The sequence below is a fragment of the Haemaphysalis longicornis genome, unplaced genomic scaffold (genome assembly GCF_048455015.1).
Source record: "Haemaphysalis longicornis isolate Haplotype H1 unplaced genomic scaffold, Haemaphysalis longicornis Haplotype H1 scaffold_3, whole genome shotgun sequence".
Taxonomy (NCBI): Eukaryota; Metazoa; Arthropoda; class Arachnida; order Ixodida; family Ixodidae; genus Haemaphysalis; species Haemaphysalis longicornis.
This window is the reverse complement of record NW_027526335.1, coordinates 231,483,353-231,499,862: the sequence shown is the minus strand read 5'-3', so window position 1 is coordinate 231,499,862 and position 16,510 is coordinate 231,483,353. Positions and strand designations below refer to the sequence as shown.

Below are 16,510 nucleotides of genomic sequence, written 5' to 3'. Positions count from 1 at the left end.
TTCGCAATGGCTGAAGTTTTTGCCGGGTCAGGTAGGACTCCCGCGGCGTTGACGACGTGGCCCAAGAACTTGAGTTCCCCATATGCGAAACGGCACTTTTCAGGCTTCAGCGTCAACCCCAACGTACGAATGGCTTCGAGTACGGACTCCAACCTTGCAAGGTGTTCGTCGAAAGTCCGGGCAAATACCACTACGTCGTCGAGGTATACGAGGCAGGTGTGCCACTTAAGGCCAGCTAGCACAGTGTCCATGACTCTTTGAAACGTCGCTGGTGCTGTGCACAGCCCAAACGGCATCACCTTGAACTCGTATAGGCCGTCTGGGGTTATAAATGCAGTCTTCTCTCGGTCTCTCTCGTCCACTTCAATTTGCCAGTAGCCGGTCTTCAGGTCCATCGATGAGAAGTACTTCGCGTGGCAGACGTGGTCGAGGGCGTCGTCGATTCGGGGGAGGGGGTACACGTCCTTTTTCGTGATTTTGTTCAGTCGCCGGTAGTCAACGCAAAACCTTAATGTGCCGTCTTTTTTCTTTACGAGTACGACGGGCGCAGCCCAGGGGCTTTTGGATGGCTGTATAATGTCATCGCTCAGCATGTCGTCGACTTGAGTCCGGATGGTGTCCCGTTCGTGTGAAGAGACGCGGTACGGTGACTGTCGGGTAGGTCGGGCTCCATCTTCGGTTATTATTCGGTGCTTCGCTAGAGGGGTCTGACGTAGTTTTGCGCTCGACGAAAAACATTCGCTATAGCGACGCAGCAAAGCCAATAATTTTTTCCGTTGTTCTTGCGGTAGCGCCGGATTCACGTCGAATGGCTGCGGGAGCTTGAATGTTTCTACGGGTGTGCGTTCAAAGTCGGCGACTGAGATCACATCACTTGCTTCTTGCGTTTCTTCGAGGAACGCAATTGCAGCTCCCTTGTTTAAATGCTGGTACTCTTCGGTGAAATTAGTGACCAAAACGTGAGATTGGCGTTGCTTAAAGTGCGCAATGCGTCTTGCGACGGAGACACCGCGGTCCAGAAGCAACCTTCGATCACTCTCTACGATAGCGTCGATGTCAGAAGCAGCATCCTCACAGTAGACGGCGATCATCAAGCTTGCGCGGGGTGGCAGGGTGATGTGATCGTCGGCGATCCTGACAGCAGCACGGTGATCGGGGTTCGGCTGCGGCGTCGTGGAGTGATTGGAGGAAAATGTTATCGACTTGGTCTGCAGATCAATTATTGCGCCGTTGTCCGTCAAAAAGTCCATTCCGAGAATCACGTCGCGGGAGCGGTTAGGCAGAACGACGAACGCCGCAGGGTACGTTGTGCCGTCTATGGTGACGCGCGATGTGCACGTTCCACTTGGCGTCACGAGATGGCCTCCTGCTGTGCGTATGTGCGGACCGTCCCATCTGGTCATAACTTTCTTCAGTTTAGACGCAAATGGTCCGCTCATTACCGAATAGTCAGCTCCCGTGTCTACGAGGGCGACTACGTCAAAGCCGTCGATGGACACCTTGACGTCAGATGCAGTCGTCCTCGAGTTCCGGGTTCGTCGGGTCGTCGTATCTCTGCTTGTACGTGTTGATGGTCGGGCACTGTGCATCGTCGTTGTCGTCGTCTTCTCAACGGACGTCTCGGTCAGGTCGGGTACGCGTCGCGCCGTGTAGCTGTCGTCGTGTTCGGGAGTCTCGTCAGGGTTTGGTCGGGTCGTCGGGATGAGGGCATGTCGTGAATCACTGTCTTCAGCGCGTCCTTGCGTCGTTGGAGGGTTTCTAGTTTTTCGCCGTAGAGCAACTTCACCTTCAGAAGTTGCCGCCTTTAGTTTCCCCCGCGTGGGCTGGGGGACCTTCCACGGGCGAAGTCAGCGTTGCTACGGCGGTTCGGCGATTGGTAGGGGTAGGGCGACGGCGAACGGTTGAAACGCGCTGGGCCACGGCTGGTTTCAGATAGATACTCGTTGATCTCACGTGGTCGTTGGCCAGGCAGAGGGCGAGGTGCGTCGACGGAGAAGCCACGCAGTCCGAGTCTCTTGTATGGGCAGCGACGGTAAATGTGGTCGGCCTCTCCGCAGTGGTAGCACAGAGGACGGTTATCGGGAGTTCGCCATACGTCCGTCTTCCTCGGCGTCTGCTTTCGGGCTACCGGGGGTCGGGCGGGTGACAGTGGGCGGCGGTACGGCGGGGCCTCTTGACGGCGTGTTGGAGCAGGGCGGGGTCGACGAACAGCCGCGGAGTATGTCATAGCTTGTGGCTCTCGGGGTACCTCGGATGGCGTAGAAGTTCCCAACGCTTGTTGCACTTCTTCTCTAATCACGTCGGTGAGGGAAGCGACTTGGGGCTGCGGCGGCGTTGGGAGAAGTTTCCGCAGCTCCTCTCTCACTATTGCGCGGATAGTCTCGCGTAGGCTCTCGGCCGGGATCCGCGTGCTGCCAAAGTCGTTCGCATTGGCCGCGCCAACAAAGTTGCGGTCATAGTGCTTAGCACGCATTTCGAGGGCTTTCTCAATGGTGCTGGCTTCGGTCACGAATTCGGCGACGGTTTTGGGCGGATTTCGGACAAGTCCAGCAAACAGTTCCTCCTTCACTCCCCGCATTAAGAAGCGCAACTTCTTTTCTTCCGTCATTTCGGGGTCCGCGCGGCGAAATAGCTGCTTCATCTCGTCAACGACGATCACGACACCTTCGTTGGGGTTTTGCGTGCGCGGTTCCAACAAAAGGGCGGCTCTTTCTTTCCGCACGACGGTAGTGAAGGTCTTAGTAAACTCGCTTTTGAACTGAGCCCAGTTTGTCAAGGACCTCTCGTGGTTCTCGAACCAAGTGCGAGCCGAATCTTCCAAGTAAAAGAAAACGTGCCGGAACGTTTCTGCGTCGTCCCACCTGTTGAATTTCCGGACGCGCTCCAGTTTCTCCAACCATTCTTCTGGGTCTTCTGCGGGGGCTCCTCGGAACGATGGCGGTTCCCGGGGCTGCTGCAGGACGATTGGCGACGTTGTTTCTTGAACCATGGTGTTGGTTGCAGCGTTCCTTTTCTTGGGCCCTTCTGGCATCAAACCGAGCTCGGGCGGTAAATCTTGCAGGCGGGGGCTGGCTCTTGTTGGACTGGCTTGGCGGCTTTTCGAGGTTGTAGTGGGCATGAAGGGTGCGTACCCAGCACCTCCACCAGATGTAACGAAGACAAGGACGATGCAGTTGTGTTGAATGAGAAACACGTTTATTGGAGCGAACTTGTGCTCCCCTAACAACTCAAAAGAATACAGAGGCGGCGAAGCAGTGGTCAACAAAGTGACTTGCACAGGCGAGTGTCGTCGAATCGAATGCCCCGGCGTCCGCACTGCAGGCTTTTTATCTTTTGGCGCGCGTGGTTCTCGAAACGTCGATTCGCATCGAGAACATAGTAGATCCAAGAAGATTATTCTGGGCTGTTCACGTTAGATCGGAATGCTCTCCCTATCACAACAGATAACACATGCGGCACAAAAAGAAAGAATGGAACACGCGCTTCCCTTGGCGCAGAGATAACACACACCGGCGCAGCCGGGCGGTAAAAGAAAACACAAATAAACAAACCCAATGTATGGTTCGCGGCAATATAGTCATCCCTCCGCGCGTAAAATACTACCTGAAGGTTAACGCTGCGTTGGTGGATTAAAAACAAAGAGTCCATGGTTGTGTTGAACTCGATTTAATGTTGAGCGAAACTGCTCAAAATTTGGAGATGCCACTTCCCTAGTGTATGGCGCAGCGGCCGCAGCGGCAAAACACTTGTACCTGTGAAACGTTTCCGCGTGACAGTTTCAGTGCCTAATGGGAGAAAGAACTGGAAACAACGCCCTGAAGCTATGCAAAAGTTGTTGTTATTGGCGGTGTCCCGTTGAAGACTGTGCGGACGTCGCATGGGTCGTACCACCAGGGGCATGAGCGCAACAGCTATTGAGGTCTTGACGTTACTTCCCATACCAGTTAAATCTTAATTGAGAAACGATTATGTGGACGCCCGTATCAACAACCGAGGAAACCACGTAAGGGTTAAAATTTTCAAGTTTCACAGCCAAAGAAGATAACAGATATCAGAGGTGCCCAGCACAAATGTTGTAGTGCATTCACATGCTCGTTGAGACCTCTGTCACTGAAAAGTAAAAAAGAAATACCATTTCGTAAACTGGTCAAGCACTACATATGTTTCCTTAGGAGGATTGGGGATTGGTTTAAAGGGCAGCAAAACAAAATGCAGAGACCACATACAGATATCTGGCCGCTAGAGCTTTTGCGCACTGCTTGCCACGAATGGCACTCCGTTTTCTGAATTGATGAATACCAATTCGGTTATTTTTTAAGAGGTAATACAAAAGGCGGAAGGAGCAGCTGGTACTGATGAATAGCGATTATAAAAGTTTCCTCACCTTTCTCGCAACTCTCAAGCTTACTACACTATTTTAAATCGGTGTGAATGGTAATCACTAAGCTTACATGCCGAATTGTTTCGGTGTCTACGCTTGCGTTGTGCGGTGGTGTGCCCCGAGCCAGCACATCAGGATGGCTAGGTTCCGCTGTCTCACCCTTCGGAAGACGCCCCTCTCCGTTTTCTTTCTGCCGACGCACGGCCTGGCTACGGCGGCGGCGTCCACCACTCTAGCCCGGCCGTAGCAGACGCTGCTGCGTTCTGGAATCCGCACCCGAGAATTCCAAGTAACGGTTGACAGGATCTCTCGTTTCACTCCTTGTAGAGCCACGTGTGTGAATTTAAGTGACGTCGAATGGGCAACTGTTGTGGATGTAGTTTGAAGCTTTGCTTTCCAACCACTTTCACAGCGTGGATTGTAGCCAATTTATTTCGGAGTCAATTAAAGATGCCGATTTTCGTTATTAAGAGTATAGTTGCGGAAAACAGCTGTTTATCGGTTTCCTATGTAATCGCACATGACAAAACTAATAATGAATCATTAAAACTGTAGTCTTCTTTTCCTTCAAATCATAAAATCAAGGACCAATTTATTTGTAAGGACTTCCTCGTCGTAGTAACAGGCATGCACACTTTATCGCCGAAGGAATTTATTACAGAGACCCTGCAACACTTTCGATAAACGCTGTCACTCTTTCCTTCCCGTCTAAGTTATCGCCAGCACGGGGCGCACTGCGTCATTTGCCCGTCGCACCAGATACGCCTTCTGTTTCTGCTTTGTTTTTGTGGCTTTATTTTAGAAGTTGCTATGGAAAAGTGTTCATTGCTGCAAGTGAAGGAAAACCGGCCAACAGCCGCTACATGGCCTCAGTGACGTCATTCGGGCTGTCGAATAAGGCGAAGAGAGGGAAAGAAAGAAAAATATTTTGAGCGAGTTTCCAGGTTATCTGATGAGCATGGAGCAGTAATTCGGGGCTGAGGTACTTTGCGACTCGCTGATTTAGGTAATGGGTGTGTTGTAGCATTTAGGTTTTCGAAAAAGTTGGAAAAAGTGTTGCAGAGTCCTTTTTAGCTGTGCATTATTATGGCAGAAGAATTGACGGAACAAACCAGACATTTCCTCGTTGTTGCCAAATGACGTGAGTTATAGAAACGGCGCTTTTGTCTACAGGTAAGAGCATAGTTTTGTCTACAGCTTTTTCTACAGCAAGAGCATAGGCCGCATTGAAAAATACATGCCAAATCAGGAATACTATCACTTGTAAGAAGTATACAGTGGATATACAGTGGAACCCCGTTAATACGTTTTTCACCGGACCGGGAACAGAAATCGTAACAGCCGGGAAAACTTAACAGTGAGGAAAGCCACGGAAATGGGCTGGCGTCTAACTGGCGTCATTAAATCACCCCCAATCTAGAGCTTCATTGTTGCCAACTTGTTTTCTGCCCGTTCCGCCAAATGTAGCGGTATTTTTTGCATTTTTATGTGTTAATGTAGTGTTGCCAAGAGCGGTTAAGACGGGCGTCAAGTCATGTTAGTCGTCGTAAAATCACTGTACTACTTGCTCGCCGTCACCCTACTCGTGAAGGCCAACCAAATCGGGCGTCTGTATGGGTGGTGTAGAAAGCGCAGTGTGTATAAGGGTGGTGTAGACGGACTGGCGCAAGTGACGGAATGATGGTGTAGAAAGCGCCGAGAGTAGCAAGGAAGGAGCAGCAGACGACGCGCCGAGACCGACCTCAACGGGCTTTAATCTCAACGCTACCGCAGCGCCACCGCCTGGTCGGTGGCAGCACCGGTCCGTGCTGCGGTACTGGAAGGCCAACTGAACTATAGTGCCTAGAATATAACTGAACTAATCTAAAAACGCTGCATGGCACCATTACAACCATGCAGTGCGGCGCTAACATCGCGCACTTGCGGCGTTCTGAAGTGAGACTTCTGTTGTAAGCTCAGTGATGAGCGTGATAGCACTTCAACGAATGGCCGTGTAGTGACGGCGTCTCCAATTCGCTTGCGGCTACTTGTAGCCAGTTCAGAAAAAAAGCCAGGCCAAGACTCATCAAAAGCTAAAATGGCGGTGCTCAAGCCGCTTCGGTGTGTCAGGTTACAACGCATTATACGAGAACGGGCCCACAGTTGTGACGTTACAGCGGGATTCGCAATACATTATATCCTATGGGAACTATGCCGGATCGATGGCAACAACATAACAGCCAGGAAAACGCAACAGTGAGGAACGTAACAGCGGGGTTTTACTGTAATTTATTTTACAGCACACAAAAACAATTATAACCATGGGTGTCTGTCTTTGTACGACGGGTTTTTGTAGCCAGCGCTGCCGCATGTTTGCAAGCAACCTATGAAGCTTCGCCATCAAAACAATTTTTTCGCTTTCTTAAAGCAGTTCCCAGGTGAAGTATTGTAAAAAATGTCTGCAATTACCTCATATCGTAGTTGTCGTTTCACTTTTGCGGAGAACCTAGCCGGACCTCGGTTACACTGTATCGAAAGTTGCTCCAATGGTATCTTGCGTCGAAAAACTTCTAGATTCTAAAGAATGCAGATTTTGACTGAAGTATGCATCGATAAACCAAACATATTGCACAACGGTTGTAATTTCGCAGCTGAAAACAGATGTGCGCCATCTATCCACATTTTGTTTTGCTCCACGTGGTGCGTCAATAGCGCTGAACGTTGGCCCTGAAGGTCATTAGCAGTGGTACTCTCTGCCTAATTCTACAAAATCTTCTTGGGAACGAAACAATATTTTTATATAGCAGCGATTTTCGTCCTATCCTAACTGATCTCGTAGTTTGCGCGCTTTTATTACTTATTTAGAGTGTTGTGGTGGCGGCTAAGTGTCCCAGTACTTCTGCACCAGGTACACTAATACATCGCAACTACTCGCCAGCGCACCACTTACGTAGGCCCAAGCAATCGCGTTTGTATTAAAATTTAGAACTTTGTCCAATCATATCCGAGCTTTGATAGCGGTTAATTGGAATTTTACTAATCCCCAAACAACAAACTGCTCTCAGGCTTGCCGACCCTAGCTACCCGTGCAAGCCTGATGATATCGTATACTCTCAAGATGCTGCTCCTGACACTGCTGTTATCGCAGAAAGCGACGAGATCTGCCTTCTGAAGCGTGGTGTCTTCATCGCAGGTATTGTGCGCTTGAAGCAAGGGATATCCCACGTTCTGATAATTTCACCGCTACGATTGCTACTATTGAATTCCTTGATTGATGCTCTTCTGGGGGAAAGTGACGTGATTACCATCACCGAATATCAGGACGACGCCTTCACGTTTGCTCGTCTCCTCGTCGTGAACCCGGCACTACTGCAAGAAACAGACAGACAGACAGACAGACAGACAGACAGACAGACAGGCAGACAGACAGACAGACAAACAGACAGACAGACAAAAAACTTTTATTTTTGGACCTGTGGAAACACTGTACGTCACTAACATTAGGCCTGTGCTAGAATACGCTTGCCAATCATGGGATAGATTTACTAATAAGAATAATGATAAGTTAGAGCACGTCCAAAAACGAGCAGCACGCTTTGTCACAGCCAATTACGATTTCACTGCCGAGTATTGTTGACGGACTTGGATGGAAACGTTTGGCAGCACGTAGAAAAGTATTGAGGTTGAAATTTTTATTTAACATTCAGTGAAAAGACAGGAATCAACAAAAACATTTATATAAAGGAAACTTATTACATCACTGCTACACGAGATGACCCAAGAAAAATTAGACCGTATCAGTGCCGCATTGATGTCTTTAAATACTCATTTTTTTCCTACAACGATTGAAGATTGGAATGCTCTTCCCAGTGAAGTAGTTGCCGCATCTGATTTTCACACTGTCACCGATGACTTTGTGATGTAACATGTAACAGTTGTGTATTATGCTCCGCCGTTGTATTTCTAAGTGTCGTTGCACTTTTGTGTTTGCTTTATGCATCAAGATTTGAACCTCCCTACAATAATGCCATGTCGGTGCTGTAGAAGAATAAATAAATAAATAAATAAATAAAAAAATAAATAAATAAATAAATAAATAAATAAATAAATAAATAAATAAATAAATAAATAAATAAAACACACAAACTACGTTGGGGTTGTATTTGCGGGCCGCTCCCACATAGGGACAGGAAGGCCGTGGCCCTCCGCCCTTTCGCAGGCCCTATGGACGGCCAGGAGTTGACAGAGAGGTCGCCGCTTTTGAGGGCTTCCTCGAAATCCTATTTCTACGTAAACACATGCAGCGTATTGCAGGGCATTGCAAGAGCATGTGATCTAATGAGCAATACGCCTCTCCACAGTCCGGACAGTGCTGGTCAATGTTGGGCACAAAATGACTTAACCTGCCCCGCGAACTGAAGGACCCCGTCCAGAGCATTCTCAAGGCCGACGACTCAGACCGACTAAGCGTTGGATGAGGGGATGGGTATATCCTCCGAGAGAAAAGATAGTGAGTTACGATCTCGTCAAATGTTAGAAGGGGATCCCTGAACCTCTTGGCGACCCCCCCCCCCCCCCTCGCAAATCTGCCGGGACCGCCGCGGTCAGATAATCCTCGCGCACAGTCATGGGCCAACTCGTTGGCGTTGGGAACGTCGGGATGGACGTTAATCCCCATATGGGCCGGGAACCATTTGATTGTGTGATGTCCAGCGGCCCCCTCACTACTAAGGATTGCCGCAGCGTCGCGCGAGGTCGACCCCGAGGCAAATGCTCTAACCACAGCCCGCGAGTGCGTAAAGATATTCGGATGCAATGGGTCCTTCATGGCCAAGGCGATGGCGACCTGCACGGCCACCGCCACGGAGACCTTCCTGACGGAGGCAGAGTTGAACATCCCGCCCCGGTGGTCTACAGCGACCACCACAAAGCAATCCGGGCGGCCGTACTGAGCCGCGTTTACAAAAATCACGAGCTCAGGACTACCCGCGAGAGAGTTCAATAGAGATCGAGCCCGAGCCTTGCGGCGCCCTACATTTTATTGTGAATGTACATTTTTGGAAAGGGGTCTACCCTACATGTATCCCTTATGGACGATGAAATCGACACTTTACGTTTATTTGCCGCCATTGGGCCACAGCCAATTGATTCCAGGATGTCCCTGGCGCCCCGTGACCATGAGAGGCGCACCACCTGGGCCGTCTGTTGAGCCTCTATTACCTCCGAAAGGGTGTTGTGAATGCCCAGTTGCATCCGCTTTTCCGTGCTGGTGCTGACAGGCAAACCTAGCACATGGTTAATGCTCCTACGCATGAGTGTGTTGAATTTGGACTCCTCAGATTTGGACACTGCAGCGCCGAGGCGACATAAATGATGTGGCTGACGAGAAACGCATGATAGAGCCGAATGAGATTGCTCTCGCTTAACCGTCCTTTGCGGTTCGAGACCCTGAGAATAAGTCTGATCATGCTCTCCGTCTTGGAGGTGATGCGGGCTATATTCTGCGTATTACGACCTTTGGATTCAAACAGAAGTCAGAGGACCCTGGTGGAATCGACCCGAGGTGTTGTTCGACCGTCCCGTGTGTGCAAGGTGATAGGGACCCACTCCAGAGGAGTAAGGCCCCTAACTCCCCTCCGAATTGGCCTGTAAAGCGAAAGCTCAGACTTGGCCGGTGAAAGGCTGAGGCCCGATCCAGTCTTCCCTGATGTCCAAGGCGCTCTGGAGCGCCTGCTCCACCCCGGCGTCAGACCCGCCCATACACCACACGGTAATGTAGTCCGCGTATAGCGCATGGTTGGTGCCCCGCACTGTGGCAAGACGCTCCGAGAGGCCCTTCATGGCGACATTAAACAGGAGAGGAGAGATAACAGCCCCTTGTGGGGTGCCCCTCGCGTCCAAGGTGAAGTGTCCCCATTTAATCTGACCAAGTTTAATTGTAGCTCAGCAATCCTGCAGGAAGGAGCCCACTTCATGAAGGATCGGTGACCCACTTCCTGAAGAATCCTTCAGGAAGGAAGACCCACATCCGAGCTCGCCTAGAGTGCGAACTTGGGTAAAATGTTGTGAAACGCTTTTGCGAGATCCAGGGCTAGGACACCCCTAATGTCCCTGGTATAGTCATCTATGATTTGATGTTTGATTAGAGCATTACATCCTGCGTGCACAATGCAGGCCTAAAGCCCACCATGTTGTGGGGAAACAGTTATTTTCCGTCGATGTACCGCGACACCCGATTGTGAATAGCGTGCTTGGCCACGTTGCCCACGCAAGACGTCAGCGAAATCGGCCTCAAATTCTCTGGCGCAAGGAGCTTGGTCGGTTTTGCGATGAGCACAACCGAGGCGGTGTTCCAGGATTAGGGGATGAGTACCGTTTTCGAGATTTTGTTGATCTCCTCGGTGAGCTTACCGATGGACATGCCATCCAGGTTACGCAAAAGCTTGTTGGAGATACCGTCCGGCCCTGGGGCACAGCGTCCGTTAAACTCGAGGAAGACCTCCCAAGATCTCAGATTCAAAGAACGGGGTGTCCAGAACCTCTACCGCAGCAAAATAAAAAAATTGAGGGCCTCCCTGCAGCGCTATAGCGTTTGTCTTTCGTCGAACCCCTAGATACGACAGGCGCCCCTGGCAAGTACCAAATTATCACCGGAAACAGAGGTCAACGTATGCGGCGTGTGTTCACACGAGCGCGAAGTTTCGTCGATCTCCCAGACACGACAGACGCCCCTGGCAAAGCATCGAAACTTCAGCGGAGATAGAGCCTGACGGACGCGGCGTTCACCGTATCGCGTGTGTTTACATGAGTGCGAACGGAAGCTGAAGACATGCTGGGCGACAACATAATACAACCATCCAGAATCTTCCCGGAGGCTTAAGCCGTGCTCGTGGAGAAAAAAGACGGTGTACGGAGGTTCTTCGTTGACTACCGAAGACTGAATGAAATCACGAAAAAAACGTATACCCGCCCCCACGAATCGATGACGCCCTGGACCTTGCCATACGAAGTACTTCTTTTCGATGAACCTGGAAACACTATACTCACAAATTGAAGTGAACGAGAGGGTCCGTGAGGAACCGGGTGGACTGTACGAATTGAAGCTTTGCAGTTTGGTGTGTGCACGGAACCAGCAACGTTCCTAAGAGTCATGGACACTGTGTTATCTGGCCTAAAGTGGCACACCTGCCTCGTCTCCCTCGACGACATTGTCGTATTCACTGATCTTCGACGAGTCCTGTATAAGGTTGGAAGTGGTATTTACGGCGTATCCTAACATCGGCATTATAGCTAAAACCAAAAAAGAACCGCCTAGCGTACAAGGAACTGAATTTTTTTAGGTCACGTCGCTCAACGCCAAGAGAGTCCTGCCTTACCAGGCCAAATTATCAGCCATAACCAACTTTCCGAGGCCGAAGAACAATAAAAACCTGCGAGGATTCCTCAGACTGAGCGCGTACTACCGGCGCTTTTTTGGGGAAACTTCGCAAAATTATCCAAACCACTTACCAGCTCAACTTAAGACAGTGTTCAGTTCTGCTTGGAGGAAGCGCATCATAACGCTTCCTGCGAGCTGTGAAATCACCTACAGCCTCCGCCTGTGCTTGAAAGTTTTCACGTGTTCGCCGAAATAGAAATGCACACAGACGCCAATGACATAGGCTTGGGTGCTGTCGTTGTCCAAAAGTAGAACCGCCGCAACAAAGTAGTAGGTTACACCAGTAGTGGTCTATCAAAAGAAGAAAGGGCTATTTCGCCTCTGAAAAAGAATTGCCTCGTCATCATATGGGCCATTTTTATGTTGTTCCCGTATGTCAACGGCAGCCCACCATGCGCTGTGTTTGCCCGTGAATTGGAAGGATACCTCGGGCCGCTTAGAATCATAAAGCCTGCGCTTACACGACGTAGACATGACCGTCGTTTACAAATCGGGCACTAAGAAGTCGGACAGCGATTGCCTGTCGCGCGCCCCTGTCATCCCGCAGCACAGGACACCCCAGACACCGCGTTTCTCAGCAGTGTGAAGGAAAGTGACGTAGCCGCCCACCGTCGTGCCAACTCCGAGTTACGAGTCATGATCGACTACTTGGAATAATGTAACATCGTCGTTCGACTAATCGACTAATAAGCGCAACTACTCTGCGTTCTCCCTGGAAAATTCGGTGCTAGACAAAGAAAACGTCGACCCTACAACAAAAACGATGTATCTTCTCGTTGTCTCCGCTGTCCTCCGGGACAAAACTTTGAAAGCGTACCCCTACGAACCATCATAAGGGCACCTTTGCTCGCTGCGCACTCTCGGGAAGATCGAAACGAAATGCTACTGGCCCCGCCTTACGACCGACGACACCCGCTAGTTTCGGAGCTGCCGTGAATGCCAGCTGCTGAAAACGCCAGTGACGAGACCTACCAGACTTCTGCTACCTATCGCCGTGTCATCGTGTCCTTTCAAGCAGATCGGATTGGGCCTTATTCCCTCGTCACAATCCACGAACACGTAAATTGCTGTAGCCACAGACTACATGACGCGCGACGCAGAGACCGCCGCTCTTACCAAGGGACTGCTGAAGAAATCGCTAATTCTTCATCCTCCAACTGCGCTGTGACATGTAGCCCCTTAATTCCTGATTACGGACTGTGGAACGGCAATTGCTGCGGAGCTGATGCTAGGTGTCCTGCACTACAGCGCAGCGACACGGATCACCGTATGACCACGGTGTAACACCCGTAGACGAACAGACTAAGCGAACGCCAGAGCGAGACAATGACCGATATACTATCTGTGTACGTCAACGTTGAACACGAAACATTGAATGAAATACTCCCTCATGTCACGTTTGTGTACCATACAGATATCCAGGAAACTAGGCAGATGACTCCATTCCAGGTTGTCTACGGCCGGCAACCGACCAGAGTGCTCGACGCCATGCTGCCATACGTAGACGACGAGCTTAGCGGCGACGTCCAAGGATGCCACAACGTGCGGAGTAGGCTCGCGCCAGCCTGCTCGCGTACGTACTGCAAACCAGCAGCTGGTGGATGCCGCACGCTACCCCTTCCGACGCCGAGACGCCGAGTATCGCACAGGCGATCTTGTGTTGGTTTGGACTCCAATTCGGCGTCGCGGATTTAGCGAAAAGCGTATGCGACGTTATTTCGGACCCTACCCAGTTCAACGACGCGGTGGTCAACATTTCGGCCCATCACGATGACGCACGTGGCCCGGCGTTGCCCACGTGCTTCGCCACAAGCTTACTATGCTAGATCGCAGTCCTATTTTTGCTTCGGCAGCCGTTTTGCTTTAGCATCGAGCCGATGCACTCTTACAGGGGGGTAATGCCACCAACCATTAATTGTGTTTGTTTACGCATGTCTTTTGTTTTTACTGTCCGCCGACGCTGGTTGTGTTACCTGTGTTTCAAGCGAAGTGCGCGTATGCTTTCCGTTCTTCTGTATGCCGCACGGGATGTCTCATTTGATAGCGAGTGTGCTTCACCTTGAGGTCATTGGTCTGGAACAATATTATTTGATCTCCAGTGTTCTCGATGTAATTCCATGGTTCGGGAAGCAATCATGCCGAAAGATAAATGTCGCAGGCCAAACGCCGCGTCATTCGATTGGCCGCTGGGACACAGCGATGGTCACTTCGTGGACTGTTTCTACGTCGCTTGTATTTTCTCTGAATTTTAGCGGAGCCGAACTTCGCTCCAATAAACCTTGTTCTTTAAAGAAACTCGTGTCGTCTTGGCTAGGTGACAATATACTTCATTTTCGTATTCAATTTTCCAGTGGCTAATACGCGTCGTTCTGTGTACCGTCTATCCTGCGTCGCCATAATTTTTGGTTTCTTTGATATTGTGACATTGTCCTGGCGAGTGAAATAACAGTTTTGAAATAGAGGCCGGAGGCGGCGCCGAAGATCCCTGGAGCGGCGGCGAGTAAAACGGCTTCACTGGAATAAAAACTGGGGGTTTAGGCTTATAATATTTCTCAGTAGATGTAAAAACGAAAGTAAGCATCATGATAGCATTTTACAGAAACATGTGTAGTTCTTGATGCACTGCGTTGGCAAGGGTTGTTTTCAAATTGGGTTTCTTTTTTGAACCTTAATGTCAAGTACTAGTCCACCGTGCGTATCGTTTTGTCTACCCTTTCTGGTTACGTCTTTTGTCGCTCATTTTCCCAGCCGTAATTGCGGTAATAGGTATAATAACTGTGCAGAAATATCAAAAATGTTTGGTAGCACAACGCAACATTTTGTAAGTCCTGATCAAGGGTTCCATACGGCAGAAAATTATCGACATCTGCTGGTGACGACTGTATTCTTACCACGCAGACTTGGTTGCCCGCACGATGGAACGTCCACCTTATACAGGTCATCTATGGACTGCCCCTGGACTGCAGGCTACATCATGAGCTACACAGAAGCGGACAGCAAGAGCATGAAGTTCTCCAGGTGCTGCAATCGCGAAATGACCGCGTTTGTGCGGTGAGTAGATTTCACTCCATAGTTAGGTGGAACTCAACTCGACTGTCATAAGTTTGGAACTATAGTTAGAGTTTGTGTGAGAAGAAGGGCAATGAATCCTTCCTTCGAATTATTAGTGCCCTCGTCGCATGAATTTTTTTGGGCCAGTCAGCTGGGGACATTTTCTTTGCGTAATGCAGAAATGTGCCCCGGTCACACGGGCACATTCAGTCGCGAATGAGTCGATCCGGATCGAGCTCTATCGGAATCGGGTGCTGGTACCCTGATAATTTCAATAGCAATCGAGCCCTATCCCGCACAAACTCAATCGTGGTTCAACATGCGCGATTCATATTTCCAGGCGCGGTCGGACGCGTTGATACTTCATCCTTGCCGAGTAATGCTGAAGAAGCGGACAACCTCAAATAACGCCACAAATTGTATGCAAAAACTTGGGTCGAACAAGCATGCGGTAATATTAATGTAGTTAAGTATACCTACTTTTACAAAACTGAATTTGTACTTTTACACCAAGGGTCAATCAAAACTGAAAACAAAAATTGGCGTCGCCCCGGCTACTACTGGTGGCTTTATCGAGTACAGCATTTTCTGCAAGTTCATCTTGCAGTATTCTCGCCATTGTGACAAGTCTGAAGAAAAGCACGGTGGTAGACAGCCGCCGTCGCAAAAGGAACATACATAGACAGCAATACAAAGAGCCGCTCCCGATGCTACAAACAACCGCGGTTGGCCTCGGTACGGCTGCGGATTCGGCTGCTACAGGCTAGGGCTCCGCAGTGTTACCCGGTACCAGGAGCAAAATACTTTGTTTTGGTGCTCTATGACGTACGAGAGTGTGAGGGACGCACCCCTGCAGTTTCCATTTTCAGGTATTCAGGGGTGACTGAGACAAGCCATAGCGCCGATCTCTAGACGAGGGTGCTTGTGGAGGGAACAGACATATTCTTAAGAAAACACGGCGCAGACAAAAAAATGGCAGCATCTCCATTACGTTAATGATGGCAAGGGTGCGGAGTACGGAGACTCGAAATGACATCCAAGTTGTGCTGCGAGTGATCTCCGATTTGCGCCCCGACCGTCATTCGATTTGAGCCGTGAGTTGCACCTTGATTATTCCCTAAATGTAACTGCAACTCACGGCTCAAATCAAATTTCGCTTAATTTTCGCTTGATGGTGGTGTGCGCACGGATGGACGCTGCCGGACATTGGGAGGTCCTAAGGTACTCCGCACCACTATTGGCGAGGGAGTAAGCCGTTTGACTCTCGGGTACTCATGGTCGCAGCCCAATGGGTAAGACGAGTGACACTAACTCTGTCTGGTCTACCAGACTGAGGCTTGACTCCTGCCGGTGCCTGTGTGATTTTTTGGGATTGTAAATGTTATGCCCACGGACGCGAACGGACATTGCGCGGCGCTAAGTTACTCCGCACCGAATACAAACGATCACAACCGAAAGCAAATCACATCTCAAAGTTAACTGACACATACATAACCTTCCAGCACACCAAACATAAAGAAACTGCAAAGAGGAGCCTCCACCAAAGATTCAGGGCGAGTAGGCGTTGTCCGCAGAACGTCGTTGCTGCTGGCGACGATGCGAGGTGAGGCATCGCGGGGCTACGATGACGGCGTCTCGCACACCGGAACGTCGACGAGGAA

At 50.1% G+C, this 16,510-nt stretch overlaps 1 protein-coding gene across 1 annotated transcript in view; it reads left to right on the top strand.

The window, feature by feature from the left end:
- Positions 1 to 16,510, top strand: part of LOC144176045 (venom metalloproteinase antarease-like TtrivMP_A) — a 258,958-nt gene that overhangs the window by 170,568 nt on the left and 71,880 nt on the right. Inside the window, exon 11 of the mRNA XM_077705165.1 lies at positions 14,697 to 14,849. Coding sequence (XP_077561291.1) covers positions 14,697 to 14,849 — 153 coding nt within the window. The remainder of the gene's footprint in view (positions 1 to 14,696; positions 14,850 to 16,510) is intronic.